This window comes from Panthera uncia, chromosome A2 (genome assembly GCF_023721935.1).
Source record: "Panthera uncia isolate 11264 chromosome A2, Puncia_PCG_1.0, whole genome shotgun sequence".
Classification (NCBI taxonomy): domain Eukaryota; kingdom Metazoa; phylum Chordata; class Mammalia; order Carnivora; family Felidae; genus Panthera; species Panthera uncia.
The window spans coordinates 156961684-156989588 of NC_064816.1; the positions used below are offsets into that span (position 1 = coordinate 156961684).

At 59.4% G+C, this 27905-nt stretch overlaps 2 protein-coding genes across 2 annotated transcripts; one reads left to right on the plus strand and one right to left on the minus strand.

Moving 5' to 3' along the window:
• NOS3 (nitric oxide synthase 3) lies at positions 1-18370 on the plus strand. Its single transcript, XM_049642113.1, is given in 28 exon segments — positions 1-397; positions 1682-1784; positions 2085-2233; positions 2444-2606; positions 3882-3973; positions 4070-4211; positions 4409-4548; positions 4657-4729; positions 4731-4832; positions 5344-5445; positions 6051-6131; positions 6133-6246; positions 6352-6425; positions 6607-6751; positions 7011-7115; positions 10199-10266; positions 10664-10780; positions 10891-11065; positions 12424-12556; positions 12670-12748; positions 13235-13422; positions 14012-14184; positions 14456-14666; positions 14753-14840; positions 16059-16180; positions 16941-17089; positions 17458-17652; positions 17762-18370. Coding segments are annotated over 28 exon segments (3603 nt in total). The 5' UTR covers positions 1-239; the 3' UTR covers positions 17924-18370.
• Positions 18371-27877, minus strand: ATG9B (autophagy related 9B). Its single transcript, XM_049642115.1, has 13 exons — positions 25719-27877; positions 25556-25599; positions 25325-25389; positions 24966-25127; positions 24275-24416; positions 21954-22708; positions 21614-21767; positions 21218-21397; positions 20393-20629; positions 20090-20223; positions 19809-19905; positions 19508-19631; positions 18371-19421 (listed from the first exon to the last, which is right to left on the minus strand). Exons 1-13 carry the CDS (start codon positions 26257-26259, stop codon positions 19294-19296), a joined length of 2763 nt encoding a protein of 920 aa, XP_049498072.1. The 5' UTR covers positions 26260-27877; the 3' UTR covers positions 18371-19293.
• Positions 27878-27905: the final 28 nt, after the last annotated feature.

Consider the following 27905-nt stretch of genomic DNA (forward strand, 5'->3'; position numbering starts at 1 on the left):
TCCCACTTATCAGTCCTAGTCCTTTGAGCGGAACCCAGGCGTCCGGCCCCCCACCCTCTGGGCGGGCTTGGAGCCCAAGGCTTTAGAGCCTCCCAGCCTGCCTTGTTCCTGTCCCATTGTGTGTGGGGCAGGGGCGGGGCAAGGGCCAGCACCGGAGAGCCCCCTCCCACTGCCCCCTCCCCTTCCTAAGGAAAAGGCCTGGGCTCTGCTCAGAGTGCCAGAGCGGAGGCGAGGCTGACATGGGCAATTTGAAGAGTGTGGGCCAGGAGCCGGGGCCTCCCTGCGGCCTGGGGCTGGGGCTGGGCCTGGGCCTGTGCGGTAAGCAGGGCCCAGCCTCCCCGACAGCAGAGCCCGGCAGGGCACCGGCACCCGCACCCCCACCCGCGCCAGACCGCAGGTAAGGACCCTGGAAGCGGCGAGAAGCAGGGGGCAGGCGGGAGGGTGTCAAGCCCTAGAGCCCCAGGCTGGGAAGGGCTAGAGCCTGTAGCCCGGCCAGGAGGACCAAGTCGCCCACACAAAAGGGCTACCGGCGTGGATAGAACAGGACAATCAGGGAGGTTCGGAGAAGAGACCAGGGTCAGGACCAGCAGGCAACAGGTGAAAGCGGGAGGTAAAGGTGCCGGTTTACCGGGTTTGAATTGCTACTCTGCCGCCAAGAGCTGTTTGACTTTGAGCAAGTTACTTCACCTCTCTGAGCGTTTATACATAACAGGGATATAGCAATAATTACTCCATGGGATTGTTGCGGGTTTCTGGCTCACGACAAGCCTCCAACAAACGGTGAGGATTATTTAAGAGAAGAAAGGGGCCGGGGAGGGTAGTTACAGGGGAATGAGAAGGCGATCTAGAAGGGGAGAGAGTTGGCCCAGGAGACTCAGGACCTTGGCATGGGAGGCTGAGAAGAGAGCAAACAGGCCGCATTCCTCTCCTCCAGGCCCCACCTCCTAGCGGCTGTCAACCCCAAACTAACGTGGTACCTTCAGCCCCAAGAAGAGAGAGAGGGCGGCTGGAGGCCAGGTGGGGTGCCAGGCCAGGCAGGGTGGCAGGGCCGGAGGCAGCTCCACGGGGAAGGCTCCACACTGGCGCACCCAAGGTCCGAGGCCCTCCCTTCCTCCCCGCTGCTGGCTTCAGCCTCTGGGAGGAAGTGATAAGGCCTCTGAGGCCTCCCTTCACACAACAGTTACTATCAGCAGGGGGTGACTGGGGAGGAAAATCTGGGCTGAGGAATCCCAGGGTTTCCCTCAGCTCAAGGGTGGGTTCCATCCCCCTCCGGGGGGGGGGGGGATTGGACCCCCCTGTCCAGAAGGGGTGAGGTGGGCCCTGAACAGGGATGAGACCCACCCTTGGGCCAGGGGCTCAGGAGCTCAGTGCTTGCAGCCCTGGGCAGCCCAGGGTCTGGCGACTTGGGAGACAGGTGGGCCTGGGTTTTAAAGGGACCAGTTCTTCCCATGTGGCCCCTGACAAGATTCCTAACTTTTCTGAGCCTCAGGTCCCTCCTCGTCTGTAAATGAGGACGCAAATATATTATCTACCTCCTAAGGTTTTCGAGGGGGCTGACAGAGAAAGTGTAGGAAAGCCCATGGCAGGCAAGCAATCAATCACTGCGGTTCTGAATGTTGTCGGAGGGGTCTCTGGGGGAAAAAAGTTCCTCCCCCATGACCTCTCCCCTGGGTCCCAGCAGTCCCCCCCTCACCAAGCCCCCGGAGGGGCCCAAGTTCCCTCGTGTGAAGAACTGGGAGGTGGGGAGCATCACTTACGACACCCTGAGTGCCCAGGCTCAGCAGGTAAGGCCAGGAGCCCTCCCCGTCCCCTGTCAGGGTCAGGGGGGCGAAGGCCAGTCCCCTCTAGAAGTCGCCCTTTGGTCTCCAAAGACAAGAGAGACTGGGAAGAGCCAGAGGAGATAAGGGACGCCCAGGGGACTTTGGTGACTCCCGGCCTCCCGCCCTTGCCCCAAGTCCTACCTCACCCCTACTTCCTGCCCAGACCCCCCCTCCCTCTGCCCCCTCCCCTGCCTCTGCACCCTGACCAGGTCCTCACCTTTGTGCTCCCTGCTCTCTCTGCCTCTGCCCTCCACCCCAACCCAGGAGGGGCCCTGCACCCCTAGACGCTGCCTGGGCTCCCTGGTTTTTCCACGGAAACTGCAGAGCCGGCCCTCCCAGGACCCACCACCCACTGAGCAGCTGCTGAGCCAGGCCAGGGACTTCATCAACCAGTACTACAGCTCCATCAAGAGGTGACACCGTGCCTTGAGACCCACGGCCCACCCTTGTCCTCTGACCTGGGGCCCTGATCCTGCCGAGGCCCCGAAATGATGATCACCTTCCCCAGGAGCTGCTCCCCATCCCACACCCTGACACCAGCCTCCCCCCCAACACCCACACAAAGCCTGGGGAACCTCTCCCCCCACCCCTCGCTGACTCGACTTCCTTCTGCTCCACCACAGGAGTGGCTCCCAGGCCCATGAGCAGAGGCTTCAGGAGGTGGAAGCCGAGATAGCAGCCGCAGGCACATACCAGCTTCGGGAGAGCGAGCTGGTGTTCGGGGCTAAGCAGGCTTGGAGAAATGCACCCCGCTGCGTGGGCCGGATCCAGTGGGGGAAGCTGCAGGTGTGGCTGGCTAGCAAGCACCCAGAATGGGGACTGGGGGACACGAAAAAGGAAAGGATCAGTGAGGGCAGCCCCTGAGGCTTCCCTGGGGGGGTCCCAAGCAGTGGGGACTTAGAGATCGGTACCCCTGGGGAGCCCCCAGTCCAGTAGCTACCACCTGGTTGTTACGTCCAGAGGCAGTGTCTTGACTGGCTGCGAGGAGAAACACCCAGATACACTGGGTCAGTGAGGACAGCTGAGCCGTGGTCCCTGGGCGGTATCATCAGTTCAACAGAAGCAATCTTCTGGAAGAGGCCCCTGGCTGTTTCTTCCGTGCCGGCCTCACCTGCCCAGCCCAGCCCTCTAGTGCCTGCCTGGGCCCCACAGACTCCTTCACGCTCCCACCACTGGAACAGCCTAAGAGAAACGAGCTGACCTGCAGGGGAACTTAACCCATGACCTTGGCCTCCTTAGCTGTAACTGGCCACCAAAGAATTTGGAATAAAGCCACATGCTCAGCAAATCCCAAAGAAGTCTCGAATAAAAGAAGCATCCTGTCTGAACCTTGCATACCCTTGAAGTTGTTCAAAGCTCAGCTTTGAACCCATCAGACCTTCCAAATGTGATCACACTCACTGCTACATCCCTCCCATGGCCCCAGGCCAGCCAATGCCACCCCCTGCTTCGGTCACTAACACAAGCAGGAAAGGGATCTCCCGGCCCCCTGCGGGCCCCACCCCCCTCAGCCAGTCAAGATGGCTTCTACTAGCATAGGAGTATCAGGACAGGCAGACTCCCAGACGGCCACCTCGTGCAGCCAACCCCCTTCCCATCAGCAGTGTGCTCAGGGACAGTCTGATGACTGGCTGGCGTCACCCGCCTTTGCTTGAGCACCATGAGGTAATGGGGAACTCACCACCCACACCCTTAGGTGGCCTCCCCGGCAGCTGGCACCCCTCCCTGGCCGTCGGGTTGGTAGTGACTGGGTCCCTCCTCTGTGGCAGGTACTGAGTCAGCTTCTGCAGGTGGGGGGGGGGGGGCGGGGGGAGATGTCCCAGCAAGGAGATGAAGGCAGACAAGGCTGCGTTGGGTGTGTGGGCCATAGGGCAGGAAGGACTCAGTGTGTGTGCACGCGGTCAGGGAGGCTCCTTGGAGAAAGAACCGTGACGAGTAACACCTCCAGCCTTTGGAGACTTGTCAGGAGGTGGCGACACCCTCCCCTGCCTCCTTACCTTCTCCTAGAGCTGATACTCAAGAACCCTGTGTCCCCCTGTCCCCCTGCCTTGGCTGGCTCAGGTGTTTGATGCCCGGGATTGCAACTCTGCCCAGGAGATGTTCACCTACATCTGCAACCACATCAAGTACGCCACCAACCGGGGCAACCTCCGGTGAGTGGGCCCCCCCCCCCAACACTGTGCCAGATGGCATCCCTCCCCTAGGTGCCAGCAGAGGTGGGGCTCTGACAGCTGTCGTCCCCATGTCAGCTCGGCCATCACAGTGTTCCCCCAGCGCGCCCCAGGCCACGGAGACTTCCGAATCTGGAACAGCCAACTGGTGCGCTACGCGGGGTACAGGCAGCAGGATGGCTCCGTGCGGGGGGACCCAGCCAATGTGGAGATCACTGAGGTGGGCACAGAGAGGCAGAGAAGTGGAGGCCGGCCAGTGAGGGCTCTGCGATGGGGCACGGGGTCCAAAGGGTGGGCGATGAAGCAGGGAGGGGGGACCCTCACTGAGATGACGGAGGGAGATGCCGATGAAGGGGGTCCCTGAGGAGAGTGGGGGCTTGGGCCCCTCAGACGCCCCTCTGGCCCTGCTCCCCGCAGCTCTGCATCCAGCACGGCTGGACCCCGGGAAACGGCCGCTTTGACGTACTGCCCCTACTGCTCCAGGCCCCAGATGAGCCCCCGGAACTCTTTGCCCTGCCCCCCGAGCTGGTCCTCGAGGTGCCCCTGGAGCACCCCACGTGAGCATGGCAGGGCCTGGGTCAGGTGGTGGAGGGGCTGCCCAGGGGTGGGGTGGCCAGGCACCAAGGCTCCACGGGCAGCTTGATCCCACACCCCGACACCCCCAGGCTGGAGTGGTTTGCGGCCCTGGGCCTGCGCTGGTACGCCCTCCCGGCGGTGAGCAACATGCTGCTGGAAATTGGGGGGGCTGGAGTTCCCCGCGGCCCCTTTCAGCGGCTGGTACATGAGCACTGAGATCGGCACGCGGAACCTGTGTGACCCGCACCGATACAACATCCTGGAGGTGAGGACCAGAGGGTAGGGAGAGGGTGCGGGAGGGGGCGGGGGGGGGGGGAGCTGCCCGCCCCATCCCCTCCGGGCTGGAGCCTTTGACGTGCAAACAGATCCACAGACTGTCAGCAGCTGGGAGAGTCTGACTAAGGTCCCAGCTGCCTCTCAAATTAGAACTTTGGAGGCTCTGGGACCACAAGTTTGGGGCAAAGGAATGCATGTGTATTGGTACAAATATGGAATTGTTTTTCTGGGAATAGGACCTATGGCTCTATAGCTTTCATCAGATTCTCAAAGCAGATCTTGCAAAACAATGTTAAGACCCATTTTAGAGACGAGAAATTAAGACCTGGGGCAGAGAAGTAACTGACCCAGGGTCCCTCTATGTTTTGGGGTGCCTTTGCAGGCAAGGACCTGAACCAGCCCCAAACTAAGCAGTCAGGCCTCTGGCCACCCTCGCGCCTCCTACTCCGTCCTCTCCCCTACACCTTGTCCCTACCAACGCTATGCACCCCTGCTCCCAGGATGTGGCCGTCTGCATGGACTTGGATACCCGGACCACCTCATCCCTGTGGAAAGACAAGGCAGCCGTGGAAATCAACTTGGCCGTGCTGCACAGTTACCAGGTACACAGGCCCAGACTGGCCAGGAGGGCAAGGGGCTGGGGCTGGAAGAGAGGGAGGCACTTAGAGACGGGGCAGGAGTTGGAGACAACAGGAAGAAGTGCCATAGTCCGTGAGGCACACTGGGCCTGCAGGTCTGGGGACACAGCAATGCAACTCCGGTCCGGGGACACAGCACATGCGATTCCGGGTGCCGCGATAGGATGGTCTGGGACGCCGGGAGCCCTGCTGACCAGCACATGCTCAGTAATGCAAGCCCCCAGGGCACAGTGGGTATAGTGGTTTGTGGGACCCGCCGGCTTCTGGGAATGCTAACTCCAGGATTGAAGGCCTGCTGAGCATTGTTGTTTGAGGAAACTGCCTGCTGAGGACTTGGCCAGAGTTTAGGATGTTTTGGTTGTGGGGGCAGGACATCCAGATGTGGGAGACCAGAGCTGCTGCTACTGAGCCTCGGGGGTGGCCGTGCACGCTGCATGGGTGCAGGGGTGACAGCATGGTAGGGGGACACGGCCTGTGTTAGGTGTGGGGTGACCCAGGACACAGCGGTGGTCAGGGTGACAAGTGTGGGTCTGTAGGCTGAGTCTAAGCCCCTGCCTCCCCAACCCCAGCTGGCCAAAGTGACCATTGTGGACCACCATGCTGCCACGGCCTCCTTCATGAAGCACCTGGAGAATGAGCAGAAGGCTAGGGGGGGGCTGCCCTGCCGACTGGGCCTGGATCGTGCCCCCCATCTCCGGCAGCCTCACCCCTGTGTTCCATCAGGAGATGGTCAACTATGTCCTGTCCCCTGCCTTCCACTATCAGGTGCCCACCCCACTTGCCCGCTGTCAGCAGCCCCCAGGGGCCTCCGAATTTTTGCTTTTTTTACTTACCTCCTCCTCCTCCACTCCCCCCATCACTCCCCTGCAGCCAGACCCGTGGAAGGGAAGTGGGTCCAAGGGTGCCGGCATCACCAGGAAGAAGACCTTTAAGGAAGTGGCCAAGTAGGTGCCCTAGGAATGCTGCTGTTCCCCCACACCCAGGGCACCAGCTTTAGCAGTGGGAAGGCCCACCAACTCCCACACCCACCACTCAGCGCCCCAAGACCTTGCTTGGACCGTGCACCGGGGGAGGCCCTGGCTCTGTGTGCCTGGGACCCCCCCCTCACCCCACCCTCGCCTGCAGTGCGGTGAAGATCTCTGCCTCACTCATGGGCACCGTGATGGCAAAGCGAGTAAAGGCAACAATCCTGTATGGCTCCGAGACCGGCCGGGCCCAGAGCTATGCACAGCAGCTGGGGAGACTCTTCCGGAAGGCTTTCGATCCCCGGGTAGGGCTAAGCCCAGAGGGGTGGGGACCTAGAAGGGGCGGGGGGGGGGGGTTGATCTATATCTTCAGATGTGCTCTGGAGGACAGGAGAGGGTCACAAGTCAGAGCCCAGGAGGAACCCCGGGATCCAAATGGATTCAGGGATTGAGTAGGGGCCTGAGTCAGGGTCGGAATCGTGCCCTGCCTCGAGAGCCCAGAGTAGAGGTACAAGGGCAGCAGAGACCAAGTCCCTGGGACATCTGTCTTCTCCTTGTCCACAGGTCCTGTGCATGGATGAGTATGATGTCGTGTCCCTCGAGCATGAGACGCTAGTGCTGGTCGTGACCAGCACATTCGGGAATGGTGATCCCCCAGAGAATGGAGAGGTGAGACCCAGCAGTAAAGGGGCCACTGGGAATGAGGGAAGACTCAACATGGAGTGGCTGGGCAGGAACCCCATCCCCACGAGGGAGAGTGGTGATGCCCTGAGAGTCCCCCAGAGTGCGAGTGTGGACATTCCACTGGGACCCCAGAGCCTGCACAAGCCATTCTCCAGGTCACACAGGGGCTGCCCCTGACACACACACACACACACACACACACACCTGCTTCAGTGTGTCCCCAAGTCATTTCCATGATCAGTACAAGCATTTAACACATGGAAGGCACTTCTGGGCTGACCGACGAGGTTAGACTGCTCTCAAGCATGGACAAATTAGAAAAACAGCGATACTCCGCCCGCTACGCAATGTCGGCTTTTCCTTTTCTTCTTTCCTTGACGAAAGAAAAAGAGATGTCAGCAGAGATCAGGCAACTTCGCTTTCTGAACAAATCCTTAAAGAAGCAAACTAGAGCACCGCCACAGAACACTTTATTATTAACCATTATCTTTCCAGCTTCTCCGTCCCTGGCGGCCCCAGCTGCACTCATTTCTAGGGCTCTCATGTTTCAGCATCTAGGCGATAAATGCCTTCTTAGCACAAAGTACCTCCTCAAGTACCCTAAAGCAGAATTCCGATGCAAGCCTTCCCCCTGCCGTGCAGCCCATGCCGGCCCCCATTCTCATCTGCCTTGCAAAGGAAGATAGAATCACTTACTCTTTTAGCGTAAGAGTAGTGTTTTGACTCATGTGACCCACGAGCCAACGAAGACCCAGCACATTTCCATCACCTGGGCAGTCCCCTTCATCAATGCCTCCGGCCAGCCCCTTCCCAGGCCATCCCTACCGAAGGCCAGCAACCTTCTGACTTCTGTCACCTTAGTTTCGCCCACTCTAGGATGTCATAGAAAGGGGAGCACACGGTAAGTGTTCGGCCTGCTTTTGAGGCTCATCTCACCGTGAGTGATTCAGCACCTCATTCCTTTCGACGGCTGAGCAGTGCTCACTATGTGACTACAATGCGTGTTTCTCTGCTCTCCTGCTGACGGACACTTGGGCCATTTCCAGTGTTTGGCTATTATGAATCAAGCTGTCGTGAACATTCTTGTGCAAGGCTTTTGTGGGCCTATGTTTTCATTTCTCTTGGATGAATACCTCCAAGAAAATTGCTGGGTCATCGGGTAAATGTGTGTTTAACTTTAAGACAAACAAACAAACAAAAGAAAAACCCTGCCGAACAGCCAAATGGATTGAACCGCACACTACGGTCTGTGCATTTCAATGTATGTAAATTTTATCTGATTTTTTAAAAAATGGAGCAAACCTAGGAATACGCCCCATAGAAAATGGGGTGTATTCACTAAAGACACTAACAAGAATGTGTACAGCAACTTTGTTCATAATAGTCCCAGACTGGGGACAATTCCAATGACAATCAACAGTAAGAATGGAGAAACACATTGTGGTTTTATTCAAAGTCCGTACAGCAATGAGGGCGAACGGATCACAACCACACGATATAGATGAACCTGACAATGTAACGTAGAGAGAAAGAAGCCAGACACAAAAGAATCAGACCATAGGGTTCACTCTGTATTCAGTGCAGAGAAGACAAAACGAATTCGTGGTGACTTAATCAGGAGAGTGGTTGCCCCCGCGGGGTGGGGGGGGCTGGTGACTCGGAGGGGTAAGGAGGTGAATCCTAGGATTCTAGCGATGTTTCTGGAGAGGATGCGGACTACGTAGGTAGGTTCAGTTTGTGAAAATCTAGAAAGCTGGACATTAAAGACCTGTGTGCTTTTCTGCATGTGTGACCCTTCAACAAAAGGTTCAGAAAACAAAATTTAGGCAGTATTTGAACCTAGAGACCCCCACCACCCAAATGCATCTACAGTTAATGCTGAGATGTCCCAGCCTTGCCGCATTTCTGGCTTTTGCTGCGCCAAGATGTTCCGGCAGAACATGACGCGGCTCAGCCTTCCAGAAGACGAGATGGAGGCATGGCAGGGAGACTGAGGGCTGTTCTCCCCCTATCGAGTTGGCTGAAACATCAAGGACTGGCCACATCCAGTGCTGGCAGGAGTGAGCAAAGAGCACTGCTCTACCTGGTTGCTGGAGGACGGTCTGACTCACCTTCCTCATCAGGTCTTTAAATCCTCTGACTTGGTAACTCCACTTTTAAGGGTGGCCCTACCGAAACACGCAAAAGAGGCAGCAGGAGTGTATATATGCAAGTGCTTGGGCATCGGTCATAGACCACCCAGAGGTCCTGAGTCAGAGGGAAGTCTCGTACATGTAGTACCTGCCAATGAGGGGGCACTATGTAGCCATTCCAAAGAAGGAGAGGTCGGGGGCGCCTGGCTGGCTCAGTCGGTTAAGCATCTGACTTCCATTCAGGTCATGATCTCGGGGTTCGTGAGTTTGAGCCCTGGGTCAAGCTCTGTGCTGACAGCTCGGAGCCCGGAGCCTGCTTCGGATTCTGTGTCTCCCTCTCTCTGTTCCTTCCCTGCTTGGGTTCTCTCTCTCTCTCTCTCTCTCTCTCTCTCTCTCCCCCTCCCTCCCTCCCTCCTTCCCTCTCTCTCTCTCTTTCCCCCTCCCTCCCTCCTTCCCTCTCTCTGTCTCTCTCCCTCTCTCTCCCAAATAAATAAGAATTTTAAAAAATTTTGTTTTTCGAAAGGAGGTCATTCTTCATGTGATGACCTGGAAGGAAGGACATCCATGATATATCCATGACAGGTTGTTAAGAAAAAGCAGATAAATATGGTATGGCCCCATTTTTACTTTTTTAACAAACTATAAATACAGATACATTTCTGAGTACAACGAAACAGAGCTCGGAGGTTAAGCACCTGTCAACAGGGCCCCTGCCTTGGGGGCCCGAACTAGAGGGAAGGTAAGGGTAGATTTTCCCTTTTATCATTTTATGGTTCTGCCATGTTTCCAGAAAGCCACTACCTGGTTTGAAATTTTCCAAACAAAATCACAATTTACAGATAAGAATTCTAAGGATCAGCCCAGTACAGTTTTCAACTTCTATGTGGTTTGAAGTAAAGCAAAACTAACCACGATAACCACGCTTCCCCTCGCCAGAGTTTTGCGGCAGCCCTGATGGAAATGTCTGGTCCCTACAACAGCTCCCCTCGGCCAGAACAACACAGGTGAGTGGGGGTGGGACTTTGGGGGGAGGTGGAGGGAGGGCAGTGAGGCATTTGGAGACAACGAGAAAAGGGGGGCTGAAATGTTCCCCCTCTGCACCTCCACAAGCTGGAGGGCAGACGTGAGGGGGCCTGGACCCCATCACAGCTCAGGATGCCCTCCTCCCTTGTGACCTGCCCACTCACAGTCTGGTCAGTCCTGAGGTGTCCTTCAGAGAGAACAAGGGGGGCACTGCAGGGCCTGAAGGCGCAGAGATCCCTGGGAGACAGAGCCAAGCCCGAGGACAGGGCCCTTCTTACCCCAGATGCAGACACCCTGAAGCTGTCCCCTGGCTGTGTCTGGGCCCGCACCGAGCCTCCAGCTCCCTGTGACGGCCCTGTCTTGGTCTTCTTTTGCCAGGAGTTACAAAATGCGCTTCAACAGTGTCTCCTGCTCAGACCCGCTGGTGTCCTCCTGGAGGCGGAAGAGAAAGGAGTCCAGTAACACAGACAGTGCAGGGGCACTGGGTACCCTCAGGTCTGGGGGGGGGCTGCAGTGAGGGGAGGCGGGGGAGGGCGGGCACGCTGCCTGGGCACGCGTGGGGCTGGAACGGGTGTGGGTTCCAGTGACGGCTCCCTGCACCCCAGGTTCTGTGTGTTCGGGCTGGGCTCCCGGGCGTACCCCCACTTCTGTGCCTTCGCCCGTGCGGTGGACACACGGCTGGAGGAGCTGGGTGGCGAGCGGCTGCTGCAGCTGGGCCAGGGAGACGAGCTGTGTGGCCAAGAGGAGGCCTTCCGTGGCTGGGCCCAGGCCGCCTTCCAGGTGAGGCCCTGGACCTGTCCCTGCATCTGACCCAGGCCTCCGCTCCCACCTGAACACCCAGACTAACAGAGCTGTGACTTTCTCAGCCTGGGCTTCCTCCAGGGGCAGCTCTGCCTGGTCTGGGGGTCATGCCTGAAGCTGGCCAGGCTCCTTCTCCCACTCCTGACGCCCTTGCAGGGCAGCGCTGGCCCAACCAAGGTTCCCAGGCTACAGCTTAGCAGGTCTGGGCCGACGGAGAGGAGGAGGACATCCTTGGAGGGGGGCTGTGGGGGCACCTGGCGCAGGCAGAGGGCTTGCTGGGGTAGAGAAAGTCCAGCTGGAGAAAGAGACAGGCTCAAGTTGGAGGAGGAGGAGGAGAATGGAAAACAAGACTAAAGAAACCACATGAAAGGGAGTGCCTGGAAGCTAGGAGTGGGACAGGAAAAGCAGGGCGCACCGTGAGATTTTAGGGACACCACTTTAAAGACGTGAGGTCAATGAGAGGAACATCCAACTAGAAGCAGGAAGGGGCTGAACTAACTCACTAACTCCGGCAGCAGCGGTGGGGGTAGGAAGGAAGGGAGGGGGCCCGGAAGGAAGGAAGAGATATAAGACTTTACACACACAAAAGAAAGATTAACAAGACTGGTGACACAGGTCGGAGGAGAGGGAGCAGCCAATCACAGAGGGACCCTGGATTTCAAGGCGGGAGCTGGCCAAGCAGTTTGCAGGACTTGTACCTGAACAGAAACAAACAGAATATGCACCCTCCCAGGGGTCTTGCCCCAGGGGCCCCCTCCAGCCTTTGTGAGCCACTCAGGAGGGACAGACCAGCCAGAAACCCTTTCCACAACCCCCCCAAATGCAGGGTCCTGCGCCAGGAGCACTCTAGGGTTTTACATAATCTTCGCCAGAACCTAACGGGGTGTAAAGATGGGGTCACTGAGGCACGTGGAATTTAAGCACAGGAGTCAGGGTTTGAACGCAGGTCTGAACGCACAGACGTACCGTGCGCCGAGCACCGCGCTCCCTAAGAGATGAACGCCCACCAGATTAAGTAACCAGCCGGTGTGACCCGAATGAGTGGGTGTCAGGGCAGAGCTAGTGCAGTGGCCCGGCCACGAAACGGGCCGAAGAACAAGGCACGGTCAGCCTCAGCCTCCATTTCGATCCCATTCTCCATCCCGCCACCGGGGCCGCCCCCCGCCACAGGCGTGAGCCGCGGCAGGGCCCCTCCACTCCCACAGTCCCCGGAATGGAAGGCGACAACCGGACACCCAACAGGCCAGCTCGGCCTCCCACCTCAGCCCCCCTGAGCTCCTCTCTGCCCCGGCCCTCCCCGGTGGCCAGAGGCCCTCAGCCCCCACCTGGCCCCTCAGGCCTCCTGTGAGACTTTCTGCGTGGGAGAGGACGCCAAGGCTGCCGCCCGGGACATATTCAGCGCCAAACGGAGCTGGAAGCGCCAAAGGTACCGGCTCAGCACCCAGGCGGAGGGCCTCCAGCTGCTGCCAGGTGAGGCTCTGGCCTCCCCCTGACCCTGCCGGCCCCCCCTGGGCTCCCGGGGCCCCAGGACTAACTCTCAGGGGCCGGGACAGGCTTCTGGCTGAGTCTCTCTCTCCCCCCAGGCCTGATCCATGTGCACAGGAGGAAGATGTTCCAGGCTGCCATCCTCTCAGTCGAAAACCTGCAAAGCAGCAAGTCCACGTGAGGACAACCACCCCCGCCCCCACCCACACCTGTCCTGGCCTCCCCCACACACACACACACACACATACCTGTCCTGGACTCTTCTCCCCTCCCACATCTGTCCTAGCCTCTCCTCCCCCCCCTCCAAACCTGTCCTGGCTTCTCCTCCCCCCACACACCTGTCCTGACCTCTCCTCCCCCCCTCACACACACCTGTCTTGGACTCTCCTCCCCCCACACACCTGTCCTGGCCTCTCCTCCCCCCACACACACACCTGTCCTGGCCTCTCCTCCCCCCACACACCTGTCCTGACCTCTCCTGCCCCCACACACACACCTGTCCTGGCCTCTCCTCCCCCCACACACCTGTCCTGACCTCTCCTGCCCCCACACACACACCTGTCCTGGCCTCTCCTCCCCCCCACCCCCCCGCCACCCCATCCCAACACCCTCCTCCCAGGTCCTCCTCGCTCCCCCTAACTGCCCTATCTCCTCACCCCCCAGCCGGGCCACGATCTTGGTGCGCCTGGACACTGGAGGCCAGGAGGGGCTGCAGTACCAGCCGGGGGACCACATAGGCATCTGCCCGCCCAACCGACCGGGCCTCGTGGAGGCGCTGCTGAGCCGTGTGGAGGACCCGCCTCCGCCAGGAGAGCCCGTGGCCGTGGAGCAGCTGGAGAAGGGCAGCCCTGGTGAGAAGGCGTGGTCTGGGACATGACAGTGACAGCCCACCCTGTCCCCCTGACTTCAGGGTCCCCTTGAGCTGAGGACCTGGTAGGCAGCTTCCACCTCCACTCACGGCCGTAATGCCTGTGCTCAGAGCCGCCTGTGCCTCCTCCTGTCAGGGTGACCTTGCTGCGGGATGGTCCACAGAGGGTGGCTTTCCCGGTACCTGCCCCCCATGCCCCCCAGAAGGCTGCCCTCTCCCTCTGAGCTCCTCCCAAAGTCTCCTCCCGACAGCCCAGCCTGCTCCATAGCTGCCGTCGGGTCCACCCTCTGCCACACCAGTGCCTAGGGTTAAAGTTGGTGGGGGAGAAGCAGAGCCCAGACCAACCCAAACCAGCCAGGGCCTCAAACACACACACACACACACACACACACACACACACGTACACGGGGGCTGCCCACACAGGTTCACCACCACTATTCAAAGGTAACGTCTCCGATAAAGCACAAGACGTGGATGGTCAGGGCTGGTGTTACCCCCAAGCAACCATCGCCTCAGACCATGCAGTTCCAGCTGGCCTCTTCCTCAGACCTCCCCTGTACACCACCCCCCAGGTGGCCCACCCCCCAGCTGGGTTCGGGACCCCCGGCTGCCCCCCTGCACGCTGCGCCAGGCTCTCACCTTCTTCCTGGACATCACCTCCCCGCCCAGCCCTCAACTCCTTCGACTGCTCAGCACCCTGGCGGAAGAGTCCGGTGAACAGCAGGAGCTGGAGAGCCTCAGCCAGGTGCAGGGCCACCGCGGGCGGGCAGCAGGGGCTGGTGAGGCAGGATGAGCCGGGTGGGGAAGGGGCAGGCACCTGGCTCACGTGTCCTGGGGCTTAAGACCCAGCCCCTGAGTCACTAACTCATCGCTGAGTTCTCGGCGCTCCAGAAACGTTTGTTGGCCCGAACTAAGGAGGCAGAGACCCCAGGGGGCTCAGTTCAGGAGGAGCAAAGAAGGGAGGTCAGCAGGCAGGGTTGGGAGGTTCCAGAGCCGTGACGCCCCGCCCCCACCAGGACCCCCGGCGCTACGAGGAGTGGAAGTGGTTCCGGTGCCCCACGCTGCTGGAGGCGCTGGAACAGTTCCCGTCCGTGGCGCTGCCTGCCCCCCTGCTCCTCACCCAGCTGCCCCTGCTCCAGCCCCGATACTACTCCGTCAGCTCGGCGCCCAGCGCCCACCCGGGAGAGATTCACCTCACGGTGGCCGTGCTGGCGTACAGGACCCAGGGTGAGGTTGCGAAGGGCCAGGGTCAGGGCCACACGGGGACCCGGGGACGGGCCCCTCATCGGCACCCTCTCCTCCCCGACCCCCAGATGGACTGGGCCCCCTGCACTATGGAGTCTGCTCCACATGGCTGAGCCAGCTGAAGGCCGGAGATCCCGTACCTTGCTTCATCAGGGGGTGAGTGAGTAGTTCAGGGACATCAAAGGAGAGAGTGTCCATCCAAGCAGGGGTGGACAAAGTGCCCCGGGGACGGCCGGGGACAGACAGATGGCCGGGGACAGACAGAGGAATCAGCAGGTGGTCGCACAGGGTGAGGGTGGAAGCTTTGGTGACTGGGAGCAGGGAGGACCGACTCAACACGTATCAAGGATGGGGTGTCCGCTTAAGCGACTTCAGAACTTCGACGAAGTTTTGGGCGTTTTACTCATTTGGACTTAGCATCCTGCCCCAAAGCTTCCCCTCCCAGAGACAGGGCTGGGATTCGCCCGGCAGCTCCTGCTGCACTTAGGTACACTATGTCCCCTGCTTAGTTACTTTTTTGAAAGTTGTATTTATTTGTTTGTTTTTGAAGTGGGGGGGGGGGAATCCCAAATCCGCAATGTCAGTGCAAAGCCCAACATGGGGCTCAAACTCACGAACCGGGAGATCATGACCTGAGCCGAAATCAAGAGTCGGATGCTTAACAGACTGAGTCACCCAGGCGCCCCATCCCTTGCTACATCCTCGAGGTCAGTCTGACTGGGGAGGCAGTCAGGCACTTGGGAACTGTGTCCTGTTCCAGGATTAGTCCTCACTTAGTCCAGGGAGAACTAGTTAAGTTACCAAAGTATCAGTAAGGACTGGAAGAAAGTTAAAGTCTTCAGGATGCCCTTCCTGCGTGCCGTGTTCAGAAGTCTCACCCCACCCAGCAGCCAGGACCCAAAGTCTCAGGGGGGACTTAAAAGAGTTTCCAGGATGGGCACCAACTAGGTCCCGTCACCCAAACCCATCAGGAGGAATCACACACTGTACCAATCTACTGAATACGATCCAAATACCTGTATTAAGGCTATGACTGAAAATGAGTGAACTCGTTATGAGCCAAAAGCTGTCCTTCCCTTCCCATGTTTTGCAAATCTCTTAAACTGAGATATCAGAACATTCTTCACTTCAAATTACATTGTATTTCCTGTGACCCAACCTCCAGAAGCACAGGTCCAGGGAGTTTCTGCCTGCAGGTAGAGTTCTTTCCATAAATACATCGTGCTCACTGTGAGCGAGACTGTGTCGAACACATGTGGCAAGTATTATCCCACTTATCAGTGGAACCTGAGTTCTCTTCTCTCCCCTCAATGGAAGATGGTAAGAATCGGGGGAGCTGGGAAAGCACAGGGGCCGACAGTGTTTCTCCACTAGGGCTCCCTCCTTCCGGCTGCCGCCTGATCCCAGCTTGCCCTGCATCCTAGTGGGCCCTGGCACAGGTATTGCCCCCTTCCGGGGATTTTGGCAGGAGCGGCTGCACGACATTGACAGCAAAGGTGAGACTGGGGGCCAAGGGAATGACTGGAAGGCAGGAGGGGGGAAAGGGACAGAGACTGGAAGACAGAAACCTGGAAGACAGGAAGGAAGGCAAGGAACAGGCCACAGAAGTGAACAGAAACTTAGTAGATCAACCAGAGGGCGGTGCCCTGTTCACTTGGCTCCCTGGTGCCAGACACAAAGTAGGCAGTCGAACCGGATTAAAGACAAGGGTACAGGGGGAACTGGAAGTCTGGAGAGAATGGGGCTAGGACTCAAATGGCCAAAGTGTACTTGGGACTGCCCCAGAGCTCACCCAGCTGTGTCCAAGACCCAAGGAAGCTACAGGATGTTCAGGTTGGACATGGCGTGTGCAGGGCACCCGGTAAAACAAAAGGAGGGGGCTGTGACGGAGAGGAAGGCAGAGAGTGCGGAAACTGAGGGTGTGGAAGAATATGTGGTTGGAGCAGGGACCGTGCTAGATGGGGGCTCTTAGAACTTCCGTGTCAGATGGTGCCAAGGGCGTCTGAGTCAGAAGCCCCACGTTCTAGCGCAATGCCACCGCTGGTCGTTCCACCCGAGGAGCCACCACCTCTCGTAAGCTGCCTCCCCGTGAGCGTCGTCTCCGTAAACCAGGGTCGGGCAAGGTCTCTGTGAAAGCATTCCGCACTCTTCTGGAGGCCAGACACCAGAGGCTTGGGCTGTCAGTAGCCAGTGGGCGAAGTCGCTAGGGCTGCGCCCCTGGGAGGGGGCTCTCCCAAGCCGCAGTGCTACTTGCAGGGCTGCAGCCGGCCCCCATGACCTTGGTGTTCGGCTGCCGATGCTCCCAGCTCGACCACCTCTACCGCGACGAGGTGCAGGATGCCCAGCAGCGCGGGGTTTTTGGACGCGTCCTCACCGCCTTCTCCCGGGAGCCCGACTGCCCTAAGGTGCGACTCCCTGAGGCCGTGGTAACCTGAAGCTAGGGGCCGGGGAAGCGCCCTCTTGAGCTCCAGCAGGGCGCCCAGGCCCAGGCCCAGGCCCGACCACGCCCCTCCGGTGCGCGCCCTCCGCCCCGCCCCTCAGCTGGCGCCCCGCCCCTCAGCGGGCACCCCGCGGCACGCAGGCCCCCGCCCCCACTCGGCCCCTCCCGCGTGCCTTTTGGTCTCACCCACCTTCACCAAGCCCCGCCCCTTGTTTGGCTCCACCTCTCTAGGCCGCAGAGCCGCGCACTTAAGCCCCGCCTGGCCCGCCCCTCCCCCGCCCCCGGGACCCACGCGCTCCTTAGGGCACGCCGCTTAACCTCCGCCTCCCTCAGACCTACGTGCAGGACATCCTGCGGACGGAGCTGGCGGCTGAGGTGCACCGCGTGCTGTGCCTCGAGCGGGGCCACATGTTTGTGTGCGGCGACGTCACCATGGCAACCAGCGTCCTGCAGACGGTGCAGCGAATCCTAGCGACGGAGGGCGACATGGAGCTGGACGAGGCCGGCGACGTCATCGGCGTGCTGCGGGTGCGGGGGGCGGGACCATGCCGGGGCGGGGCGGGGCCATCCCGGGGGCGGGGCCCACTCCCGCTTAGATCCCACTCGTGTTCTGATCCGCTGCCCTCTTTCCCGGCAGGATCAGCAACGCTATCACGAGGACATTTTCGGGCTCACACTGCGCACCCAGGAGGTGACTAGCCGCATACGCACCCAGAGTTTTTCCCTGCAGGAGCGGCATCTGCGCGGCGCAGTGCCCTGGGCGTTCGACCCGCCCGGCCCAGACACCCCCAGTCCCTGAGAGCCCCTCTTGCTTTCCATCCCAGTTCCAGGAGAGGGGCCGTCGGTCTACTCTGGTTCTGCCGCTCTCCTGTCGGTGTTACCAGACCAGCCACCTCTCCCTCCCCTCCCGAGGTGCCGTCCCACCTCTATCCAGAGACTGCCCACGTATTCCAGGGGATGAGGGAAGTGTCTCTCTCTAGGTCTGTTTACCTGCCCCAGGTCCGGAGGGTCCCTCCCAGCAGATATTCCCGGGCCTACTGTCACCCCCTTTTTGTGTTCATTAGGTGAGTTTTAGGTTCCCCTTACCTCCCTCGGGAGTATCTTATCTCGAATCCTAATCTCTAAATCATTAAAATATTTATTATTGAAAATTCACCATAAGAGACTGGACCCGATGTTACAAGCGCTACCAAGATGCCTAACCCAGCCCCATCGATTAAAATTGCAGAACAACAAGCTTTGTTAACTTGTGCAGCTGGAGGGCGTGGCAATTCTTTGACAGGGAGTCCTATCCTACACACTCCACTCTGACCCAGCACTCTGGAAATGTGGCTTCCAGCCCATCACGGGCAGTTCTGTGTTGCTTCCTTGCTCTTGATTGAGAAGGAGGTACAGCCCTCCACCAGGAATGGGGACGCCAGAGACGAAGGTCACAAAGAGGTGCAGCAAGCCATGAGCAACCTTTACAGCCGGTTTCAGACAGGATGAGGATCCACACCCACTTCCGCAGCCAGCGCTGCCAGTGCTGAGCTCCAAAACCACCAGCCCTCTGTAGAGTCTTTCCACTCACAAGTCCCCAGTGGAACGTGAAGGCCAGACAGGCTTGGAGAGCCCACTGCCATCCAGGTCCCGTCCCTCACTGTTTCCCTTGCATTTAGCTAGGCCTCCACCTTGGCCCCGTCCTCCACCCTGAGGATACCTGGGGATTTCTTCCCAGGCAATTGCTCGAGGACAGTTAGTTGGTGTGGTGTCCCCTTAGCCCCTTCAGACGGGGATCGTCTCTAACACTGTCTCCAGATGCCTTTGGCATCTCCTCTCCTACCCTTTCTCTGCTCTCTGGGATGAGCTTATCATTAACCTCCCCCAAGTCCTGCCCAACTGAAACATCCTTAGATCTAAAGTCAGGGGGGCGGGGGTCTTTAAAGATGGCTCGGCATCATGCCCTTCCACTCGGCCTTGTCTGATCTCCTATGGCTGGAGAAGCCAGGGAACCTGGGGGAGGAGAAGGCTCTTGGCAAGCAGTCGGAGATTTAGATTCCAAAGATGACCATCCCTATCGCCCTGAATTCCCACCACTGCCCCCATCCCTTCAAGTCTGGCTCCACCCAACTTTCTCTTCATTCCCCAGCTCCCACCCCAGTTAGACAATACCGACCCTGAGGAGCCCTCTCAGTCAGTGCTAGGGGCCTGGCCAGGCTCCTTCTGGGCATCTGTGGTCTCCTGAAACCTTCCGGGGAGCAGATCCTGGGTTCTCTGGGTTCTCCACTGCTGTCTGGGGCTGGAGGCAGGACTGGAGCCTGGTGAGATAAGCCATCAGCTGGGCAGTGCAGTGATGCCCCCCGTCAACCCAGGGTCTGTCCCCCGCACACCCTGACCACCTCACCATCACTTGACCAGGACGGCTTCTCCTCATCAGGCGAGAGTGTCTGGGAGGGGCTGGACCAGGGCCTGGACAGGGAAGAGGCTGAAGCCTCACCCCACAGTTCCTGCTGCTGCTGTTGATGGAGCTAAATGGAACGAAGAAGAACGATGGGCTTCCTTTCTGCCCCTCAGTGTGAAGCACAGCCCCAACCTCCTCTTCCAGCTCCCATTGAGTACTTCCTTACACTCTACCCCACGCTCAGTCTCCATTTCGTTCAGCTGCTTTCTCCCTACATGTCTCTTTCTGGCACCCTTCTGCTCACCTGGTGCAGGTAGATGGCATGCAGACTCATCTCAGCAGAAGCAAGCTCTGGGAGCTGGGCCAGCTTCTGGCCCCCAGTGCCTCCTGGGGACACACAGCTGGAACAGAGGGTGCAGTAGTCCAAAGACATGCCCCTCCCCCCAGGGCCCCCGGGGAGGGCCAGACTTGATCTCCCCTTCCCAATCACCCCCAGTGCCCCTGCATACTCCTCCTGGGGGATCAGCCCCGCCACCCGTGCTGTTCTCCATCTCATCTCGGGCCCACTCCACCCCACCCCCTCACCTCGGGTCCTGGGCAATGCGGGAAATGGAGGCCAGGAGGCTGGCTGTGGCTGCGGCTGGGCAGGGGGCTGTGGGGCTCAGGTCCCGCGGGGGCAGGAGGGGGTGCACCAAGAGGTTGGCCAGGAAGGCCTCAGGCTGGGAGCAAGAGAAGAGGGTGTCAGAAGTGAGGCCAGAAGGGGAGGGAGGAGGTCTAGGGAAGGCCCGGGAGCAAGCTGGCCCAGGGAGCAGGTCAATACAAACAGTGAGTTGGAGGGGAGAGCCTGGGGGTGGTGAGGGCAGAAGAGTAGGCCAGGCTGCAACTCACCAGAGGTGAGGAGGAGTCACTGAGCACCCCCGGGGTGGGGGGACTGCGGACAGAAGTGGCGCCCCAGGCTGCTGCATCTTGTTGGACCCTGCCCCGAAGGTGCCCCAGGAACTTGGAGCTGTGCCCTGGGGGGCGCCATTGTGGATGCACCAGGGAGAACCTCATCAAGGAGAGCTCAGTCTTTCCATCCTCTGCACGCTGAGAGAGCGAGGCCTCTGTCTGTCCTGCCGAGAGCCACTGAGAACAAGAACAGTCAATCGTTCACATCCTGTGGACACTGCTTTTATAGCTTCCGTGGGAGCCTTGCGGGGTAGGCGTGACAGGAAACACTAGCCCCGTTTTCCAGGTCAAAGAACAGAAGCCACGATGGGGACTTGCTCAAGATCAACCAAAAATACAGCAGCAAAACAGGACCTGGGTCTAGAGCCAGCACAAGGGTAGGGCGCGGGCTTAATGTTTTGCCAGCATGTGCACGATGGACCCCAGGGCTGGCTGGCCTGACCGCCTTATGCCAGCCCCGTCTACTGACCAGCTCATTTCTCAGACTCTCTGATGGTTTCCGCTCCTGTTTACTGGACTTACAATGTGCCAGGAACCCTGTTAGGGTACTGCACACATCATTTCATGCAATCCTCACAGCCCTGTGCATTGGCTACGGTCACCATCCTCATTTGACAGATAAGGACACTACCACATGGCAAGTGACATGCTCCAGGTCACAGGTGGTCAGTGATAGAACTTGGGGTGGAACCCAGCTTTGCTTTAAGTGAGGCAAGCAAACCCCTATCCAACCACAACCCCACACAGCCAGGGATGGGCTCTAACCTGAGGGTGGCCGTGGCGCTTCACATCCATCAGGGCAAAGGAACAGATGTCCCCAACTCCAGCCACATCCACAGTGAAGTGATGAAAAAAGTCAATGATCTCCAGGGAACGGGGGCAAAACCAGAACAGTAGAAACAGCGGAGTGAGGAGAGGGGACAGGAGCTCCTCCAGGAGGGAGACCTGGGGAAGCAAGGTGAGGCTGAGAAAGAGTCGTTGAGGGGACTCGTGATCAGGACAAAGAGGTCTCCTAGGACGCCTGCCAGGGCCAGAAACCTCCAGAGTCACTTGCCGGCTCCCGGGATGGCCAGCCCGGAGCCCGTCTGCCCCTCGCCCTCCCCCAGACCAGACGCTGGCGGCTCTGGGGTCTCCGCGGCCCGCTTCGGGCCGGACCCTCACCGCTCGGTACTGAAGCAGCCGCGCCATCTGCCGGTAAGCGCTGGCCTTGCCGGCAGGGCCGGGCTCCTCCGGGAGGTAATGCATGTGCGCCAAGGCCGCCTGCAGCAGGAACTGCGGGGAACGACCCCGGCCCTGTTCTTCCGGAATGAAAGACCTGGAGATCGAGATGGGGGTGCAGAAGGGGGCCCGCGGTTAGGAGGACGTGCGGGTGGGAGGCAGGGCCGGGGGAGAGGGGGCGCCCAGGGCGGGGTTGGGGGTGGTGGTGTTGTAGGGATTCGCGGGAGGCTCGGCCCCGGGTCAGAGGAATGCCCCCCTCCTTCCCGGGCAGCTCCCCGAGCACCTGGCCACGGTGGCGGTGACCCCGAGCGCGGTCATGGCGGTGAGCACGTGCTCCACGGCCAGCACGTCCTCGTCGTACACGGTGAGCACGAGCAGCGCGGCGAAGAGCGCGCCGGCGAAGAAGACGAGCTGGCGGGCCAGCAGCGCGAGCAGGGGCGCCGGGGGCGCGGCGGCGCGCAGGAAGGCGGCGGCGGGGCGGTAGGCGCGGGCTAGGCGCGCGCGCAGCTCGTGCGGCAGCTCGTTGAAGTGGCGCAGCTGCAGGTGGGCCAGGCGGGACCAGCGGCGCGTCCCCAGCGCCCCCGGCTCGCGCCGCAGCAGCTCCGCGTGGCTGTAGAAGGCGTGCAGCACCTGCCAGGCCAGCACCAGCGGGCTCAGCGCCAGGTTCACGGCGGCCAGCAGCAGCACCGTGCGCCGCCAGCGCGCGGCCAGGGCGCCTCGCTGGTCGCTGCGCTTGTAGGCGTCGGGCAGCTCCCAGCCCCCGCGGAAGAGCGAGAAGGGCCCGCGGAAGAGAAGCAGGTCGACGTTGAGCGCCAGGCCGCGGCTGAGGAAGGCCGCGCTGCCTCCCCAGGGCAGCGCGCAGCGCGCGGGCAGCAGGCCCTTGTTGGCCAGCGCCACCTTGTAGTTGGTGTAGCGCAGGATGCGGTGGTGGACGTCGAGCTCGGTCAGCGGCCGCGGCTGCACGCACAGCCCCCCGCTCTTCTGCAGCGCCAGCAGGCGGCACTGAACCTCGGCCCAGGGCACCGAGCTGAGTTCCTCCTGAGGAGAGGGGGCTGTTGAGCGTCAGCTGGGTTCGGTGATGCCCAAACTCACCTTGACGGAGCTACCTCCCTCGTCTGCCCTCTCCCCACCTTCCTCACCCAGTGTCCTTCAAGGGGGGAAACCTGTCACCTTTCCCGAAAGTTCTGCCCTCTCTTGCCCTCCTCTAACCTTGTCACTGGCCAGGGCGCTTATTTCCCTTCATTGTCTCCTGAATTGTGTTCCTCCTGCCCCTGCCACTCTCAAGGCCATGAGTCTTGTGCTTCCCAGGGACACCTCGTAAGTTAACTTCTTCAGGTATTTGGTCTCAGCTTCTCAGGAGCAGATTTTCCGAAACCTCCCCGCCCTGGTTCTTCACAGAGGGCACAGAACTGCTGCCGGGACCTGGGAACTGTCTCTCCTTCCCAGCCCTAGGGTGCAGGCCAACACAGGACCTGAAGCCTCACCACCTCTTACCTCAGCATGCTTTGAGACGGACCCCCCGCCCCCAGCCCCATCCCACTCCACCGCCCATTAACCCTCCTAAGACACCGGCTGTGTCCATGTCTGGGTGGGGTGCTGTCAGATCTCACTCGGGTCTCATCTGCAAACCTCACGTTAGCCCAGTTTCACCCAGCTGCCCCAGTCCGGCTTAGTCAAGTCCCTCCAGGCCAGCCTCTCCAGTCCATCCCAGGCTCTCCCCTTCCCCTGGAAGGAATGGGGGAGGGGGAGAAAGAAAGGAGGAGGAGGAAGAGAAGGGTCAGCAGCCTCCTGGAGAAGCAGTGCTCTAACTCCTGCCTTCCCCCACCGATGCTCCCCTGGCCCTCTCCATCCTCCCTGCACTCTGCCTGTGCTCCCCCACTCGAGGCGCCTTTTGGAAGGAAACCTCTCCCCTTGGCCCTGCAGGAGAGCCATGCAGAAGGTTCTGCGCTTCTGAGGGGAGCAAGGGAAGCAGGCTGCAGAAGACAGCCTTTGAGCTGAGCCTTAAAGAACGAACTGGGGAACAGAGTAAGAAGGAGCATGAACGAGATGGGGAGGAAAGAAAGGGCAAAGCATGAACTAGGACAGTGAAGGGGCCCACACAGTGGCTCACTGCAATCGTGAGGGAGGCCAGAAAGTGGGGGGGGGGGGTATCACCCAACGGGGCCTGACCACTCAGTTGCAGGCTGGTGGGTCCACTCCTCACTGCTGCCCACAGATGCTCACCGCCCCCCCCACCTCCTGCATCATCGGGCCTTGGAATGCCTTCCCACCTCCTATCCTTCCCAGCCCCACCCAAATTCCTCCTGCCCTGTAAAGTCGGATGACCGCCCTTCCTCTAAATATCCACTGTTTGGAGCACAAGCATGTGACCCTAAATCATCAGCTGTAATCCAAGTCAACAAAACCACTCGGGTAAGGACCAAGCCTTAGCAGTAAGTGGTGGTACCTCTTCTCCTAACATTACTCAGGGCCTGGGCAGGTGTCAGCGAGGCCTTCTGCCTGCTTTCCAGTGGGCCCTTCCATCTGTCCAGCCCCCGCTCCTCCCTATTCTCTGTCCCCACCCCTGACATGGCACCCCTCCACAGACACGCCCACCCAGCTCACCGGGGGGATGTGCAGGGCCTCCCTGTAAAACACCTGGATGTCCCAGTAGCTGAAGAGGTTGCAGACTGAGCGAAGCAGCTGTAACAGCCAGAAGGCTGCAGCCAGGATCAGAAGGAAAACCAGCAGGGGGCTGGAGCGGATCCTGTGTGGGGTGGGACAGATAGCAGCGAGAAAGTGGGGGCCCAATAGAAAGGGAGACTAGACTTGGGGAGCGAGGGAAAAGTCACAGAGAGAGGGACCCAGCTCCACCAGCAGCTCTCAGCGTGTGGGCCCTGGGAGACCCTGAGGCCCTTATAAGTGTCGGCAAGATCCCAACTTTTCTCAGGTAAGACGAAGGTTTCCTGCCGTTTTCATGCTCATTCTCTCATGAGCATACAGTGGACTTTTCCAGAAGCTACGTGTGTGACACCACATCGGCAGCCGATGGAACGTGTGCTGGTGTATTCCTAGATTTTAAAGCTATTCTCAGCTTAGGTCTCGAATGAGGTAAATATAGACAGATACGATTCTCATAAACAAAAGCTCTTGGGCGTTCTTGATCAAGTTTAAGTGTATTCAACGTGTGCTGAGACCAAAAACTTGGGAGTACTGCTGATTTAGACCAAAGGACAAAAGGATGGGGGGGGGCGGTGCTTGTCTGCTTGTCTGCTCATCTCCCCCTTCCATGCTCCCCCCACCAGCTGTCACTCACCGCTGGGCACACTGGGAGGAGGACAGGATGGCATCTGCCAAGGTGACTTTGCCGTGGAGCAAGCCAGGTGTCGTTCTGTTGTTCGGTTGGTTGGCGAAGAGAATGTTGTAATCAACGCAACGAAGGAGGAAGGTTGTGAAGGTGACGATGAAGACGAATTGTCTGGGAGACAGGGAGTGCAGTGGTCAGGTCTGAGGGCAGGGCAGGCTCCTGCCCCAACCTCCAGGTCAGCCCTGAGTGTCCTCCCCTCCCTGCCGAGCCTCTGGGCTGCTTGGGTGGGGTGCGACACGGACTAAAAGCAGCAGGCACTGCTGAGGGAGCAAGGTGACAGAGTCTGGGGCTTGGGACAAGCATCTCACCCCAGCTGGAAGACATCCTCCAGCAGGATGCAGGCAAAGCCATTCCTCTGGTGGTAGCTATAGATGTGGCGGTACGTCAAGAAAGAAGCCTGAGGCACGAAGGGCCTTTCTCGAAGACACCTCTCCCTCACTTCCGCAACCCACTGCGCCCTGAGAGCCGCCGGCCAAGAATGGCACCAGCACCAAAGGGCCCTCCCACACCGGTGCTGCCAGGCCGAGCACAAAGGATATCTTGGTGAAGAAGCTGTCCAGGTTCTGGATGTGGTGCCAGGAGCCTGGGCACAGAGGGGAGAGTGTTGGGACTTGGCTCTCACCTGAGCGCCCAGTTCACATCCTCGGGAGCCCCCAGGCCCTCCCCAGCGTGCTCCCCTCGCAGCCCCACACCCACACTCACCTCGGAGCCCTTCAGGCACATGGAGCAGGGGCTGCTGCTCCTCCCCGTGGAGGGGTGAATCTTGGGACCCCTCGGGGTCACAGTCCTCCAGCCGCTCATAATCCTGCTCAGGGATCAGAGGCCCTATCCGCAGCCCAGGAGGGTCCTGGGGGCATCGGTGCGAGGGAGGGGGAGTCACTGGGGCCAGGGGTGGGGTGGAGTGGGAGCCCCAAGAGGGGGGAGCAGAGCTGGGTGTCATCGCGGGCCCTGCCTGCGCTGTTGGGGTGGGGAGGGCACTGTGGGGAGGCTGAGAGCCCCCTGGGGCCTGCAACGCTGGGCAGGGGGGTCCCAGGGCCGGGGGAGGGACCGAGGAAGGAGAGCTTCTTGTGTGAGGGGCAGGGGACAGAGAGAAGATGGAAATCCTCCCTCTGCCAGGCCCCCGACATGGAGGAGGAGGGAGAGGGGGCAGCGGCATGGGGAGGAGAGGCACTGATCCAGGCCCCAGGTCTCCCCACCGCCCCAGCCGCCCTCGGTTCCCCCCCCAGCCCACTTGCCTCACCATCGGGCCAGTAGCTTCTCCTGAAAGCTTGGACGGATGGGAGCTGCTGCCGTGTCCACAGAGGTCTGGGTTGCTGAGCAGGGACTCCAGCAAGGATGGTGACAACAACAGCAAGGTGACTCAGTCAGGGCAGGCCTCAGGCGTCCAAGCCGGCAGTCACCTGTCTGACAACTCACACCCCTTCCAGGGCAATCTGCGGCCAAACCTGTCACGGCCAAGCCTCTGTGCCTGGGAGGAGCACAAGCTGGAGAGGGAGAGGCAGAGGCGAAGAACATGCAGACCAGAGACACCTACTGTCCCCTCCTCAGACCTGGAATGGATTTAAAGGGAAGGCCAGAAAGTAGCAGCCAAAATAACAAAGCCAAAAGAAACTTCTACCAAAGGATTCTAAGACTATGAGGCTAAGATGTTACATCTTTGATTTCTTGAAACCTGGTCTCCTCTCTCTACACATGCACACAGGGATCCACAGAGAAAGGCTTTAAGACCAAAAGCAAAAAGAAGAAAAAACAAAAGAAAAGCCTGGTGTTCTGTTTGCCTGCCAATACGAAGGGGAGGGGAGATTGCCAGACTGGGCAGCCAGGTTGAAGGAAACTGAGGAAAGGGAGGAGGTAAAGAAAGGAGAGGCAGCTATTCCAGACGTGAGGAGTGGTTTGGGGGGCTTCGGTAGAAAAAGGCTCCTTGGGAGTTCCGTTTTGTCTTCCTCTTTATCTTGGGAAACACCGGAACTCTCTTCCCCAGTCCTCATCCAGTTTGGGGGGGCCCCCTGAGAAGCATCAGAGCTGAACCAGCAGAGGGCAGCTGGGGGGCCAGGATCAGGAAGGATAATTTGCATACCCAGGGATGAGCTGGTTGAGTTCCTTTCTGCCACCTCAAGGAGGAGAAGGAGGCAGCTGGTTTGTTGGCATGCTCGACGCCATTCCTGGGGCCCTGAATCACAGATTTGCTACTAAAGCCCATTCCTGAGGTGCTGACTCAGCTGCCCAGGTGTCAGGGCCTCCAGGGCTTAGGCCTCAGGGCTGTCTTAGGGGACAGTATGTGTGAAACAGAGAGAGGAACAAAGTGCTTCCCAGAGTGTGTTCACTGGAGGAATGTGGAGGCAATCATGGAATTGCTCACAAAACACGAGACCAGATATGCCTGTTTTTCTCCTTCTGTGCTGCCTTCCTGGGACAGGAATTGTTAAAGTAGCTCGGGGCTTGCATAGTTTTATCCCTGAGCAGGAGGCAGAATTCCTTCTAGAGGTGGCATCCTAGTGCCCAAGATGGAATCCCACATTGCAGAGGGGCTAGGAAATTCCCATATCTTAGAGATATCTGCCAAGACATCTGCCTACAGGTTGTGTAGGGTTTTGCCTGATCTCTTTTCAACCTCCCTCACCCCAGTATTCCACCACATTCACATTAGGACCCCTCCCATACACCCAGCCCAACCTCAAGCTAATCTGGCACATTTTCATACCCAGTATCCCCCCTGATTCATTCATTGACAGCTGCCCTACCAGCACCCCAATTCAAGTTAATTTATTATAAAGGGCACTTTTCTCTATCAGGCACCACTTGGGAGGGGAAGGGGGTATGGATGAATGAGCCAGAATCACTACTCAGAAAGAAGTCATAGACCCATAGACCGTGGAGGGGCGGGGGGGG

Excerpts from the sequence above, each read along its gene's own strand:
- ATG9B (XM_049642115.1), bottom strand. The coding sequence starts at position 26,259 with ATGGTGAGGCAAGTGGGCTGGGGGGGGAACCGAGGGCGGCTGGGGCGG. Across the intron at positions 24,417-24,965 it reads TCCTCCCAGTGTGCCCAGCG|GATCCGCTCCAGCCCCCTGC; the intron begins GTGAGTGACAGC and ends CACCCCACACAG. Across the intron at positions 20,630-21,217 it reads AGCGCCACGGCCACCCTCAG|TGGCTCTCGGCAGGACAGAC; the intron begins GTTAGAGCCCAT and ends TCTTGTTCTCAG.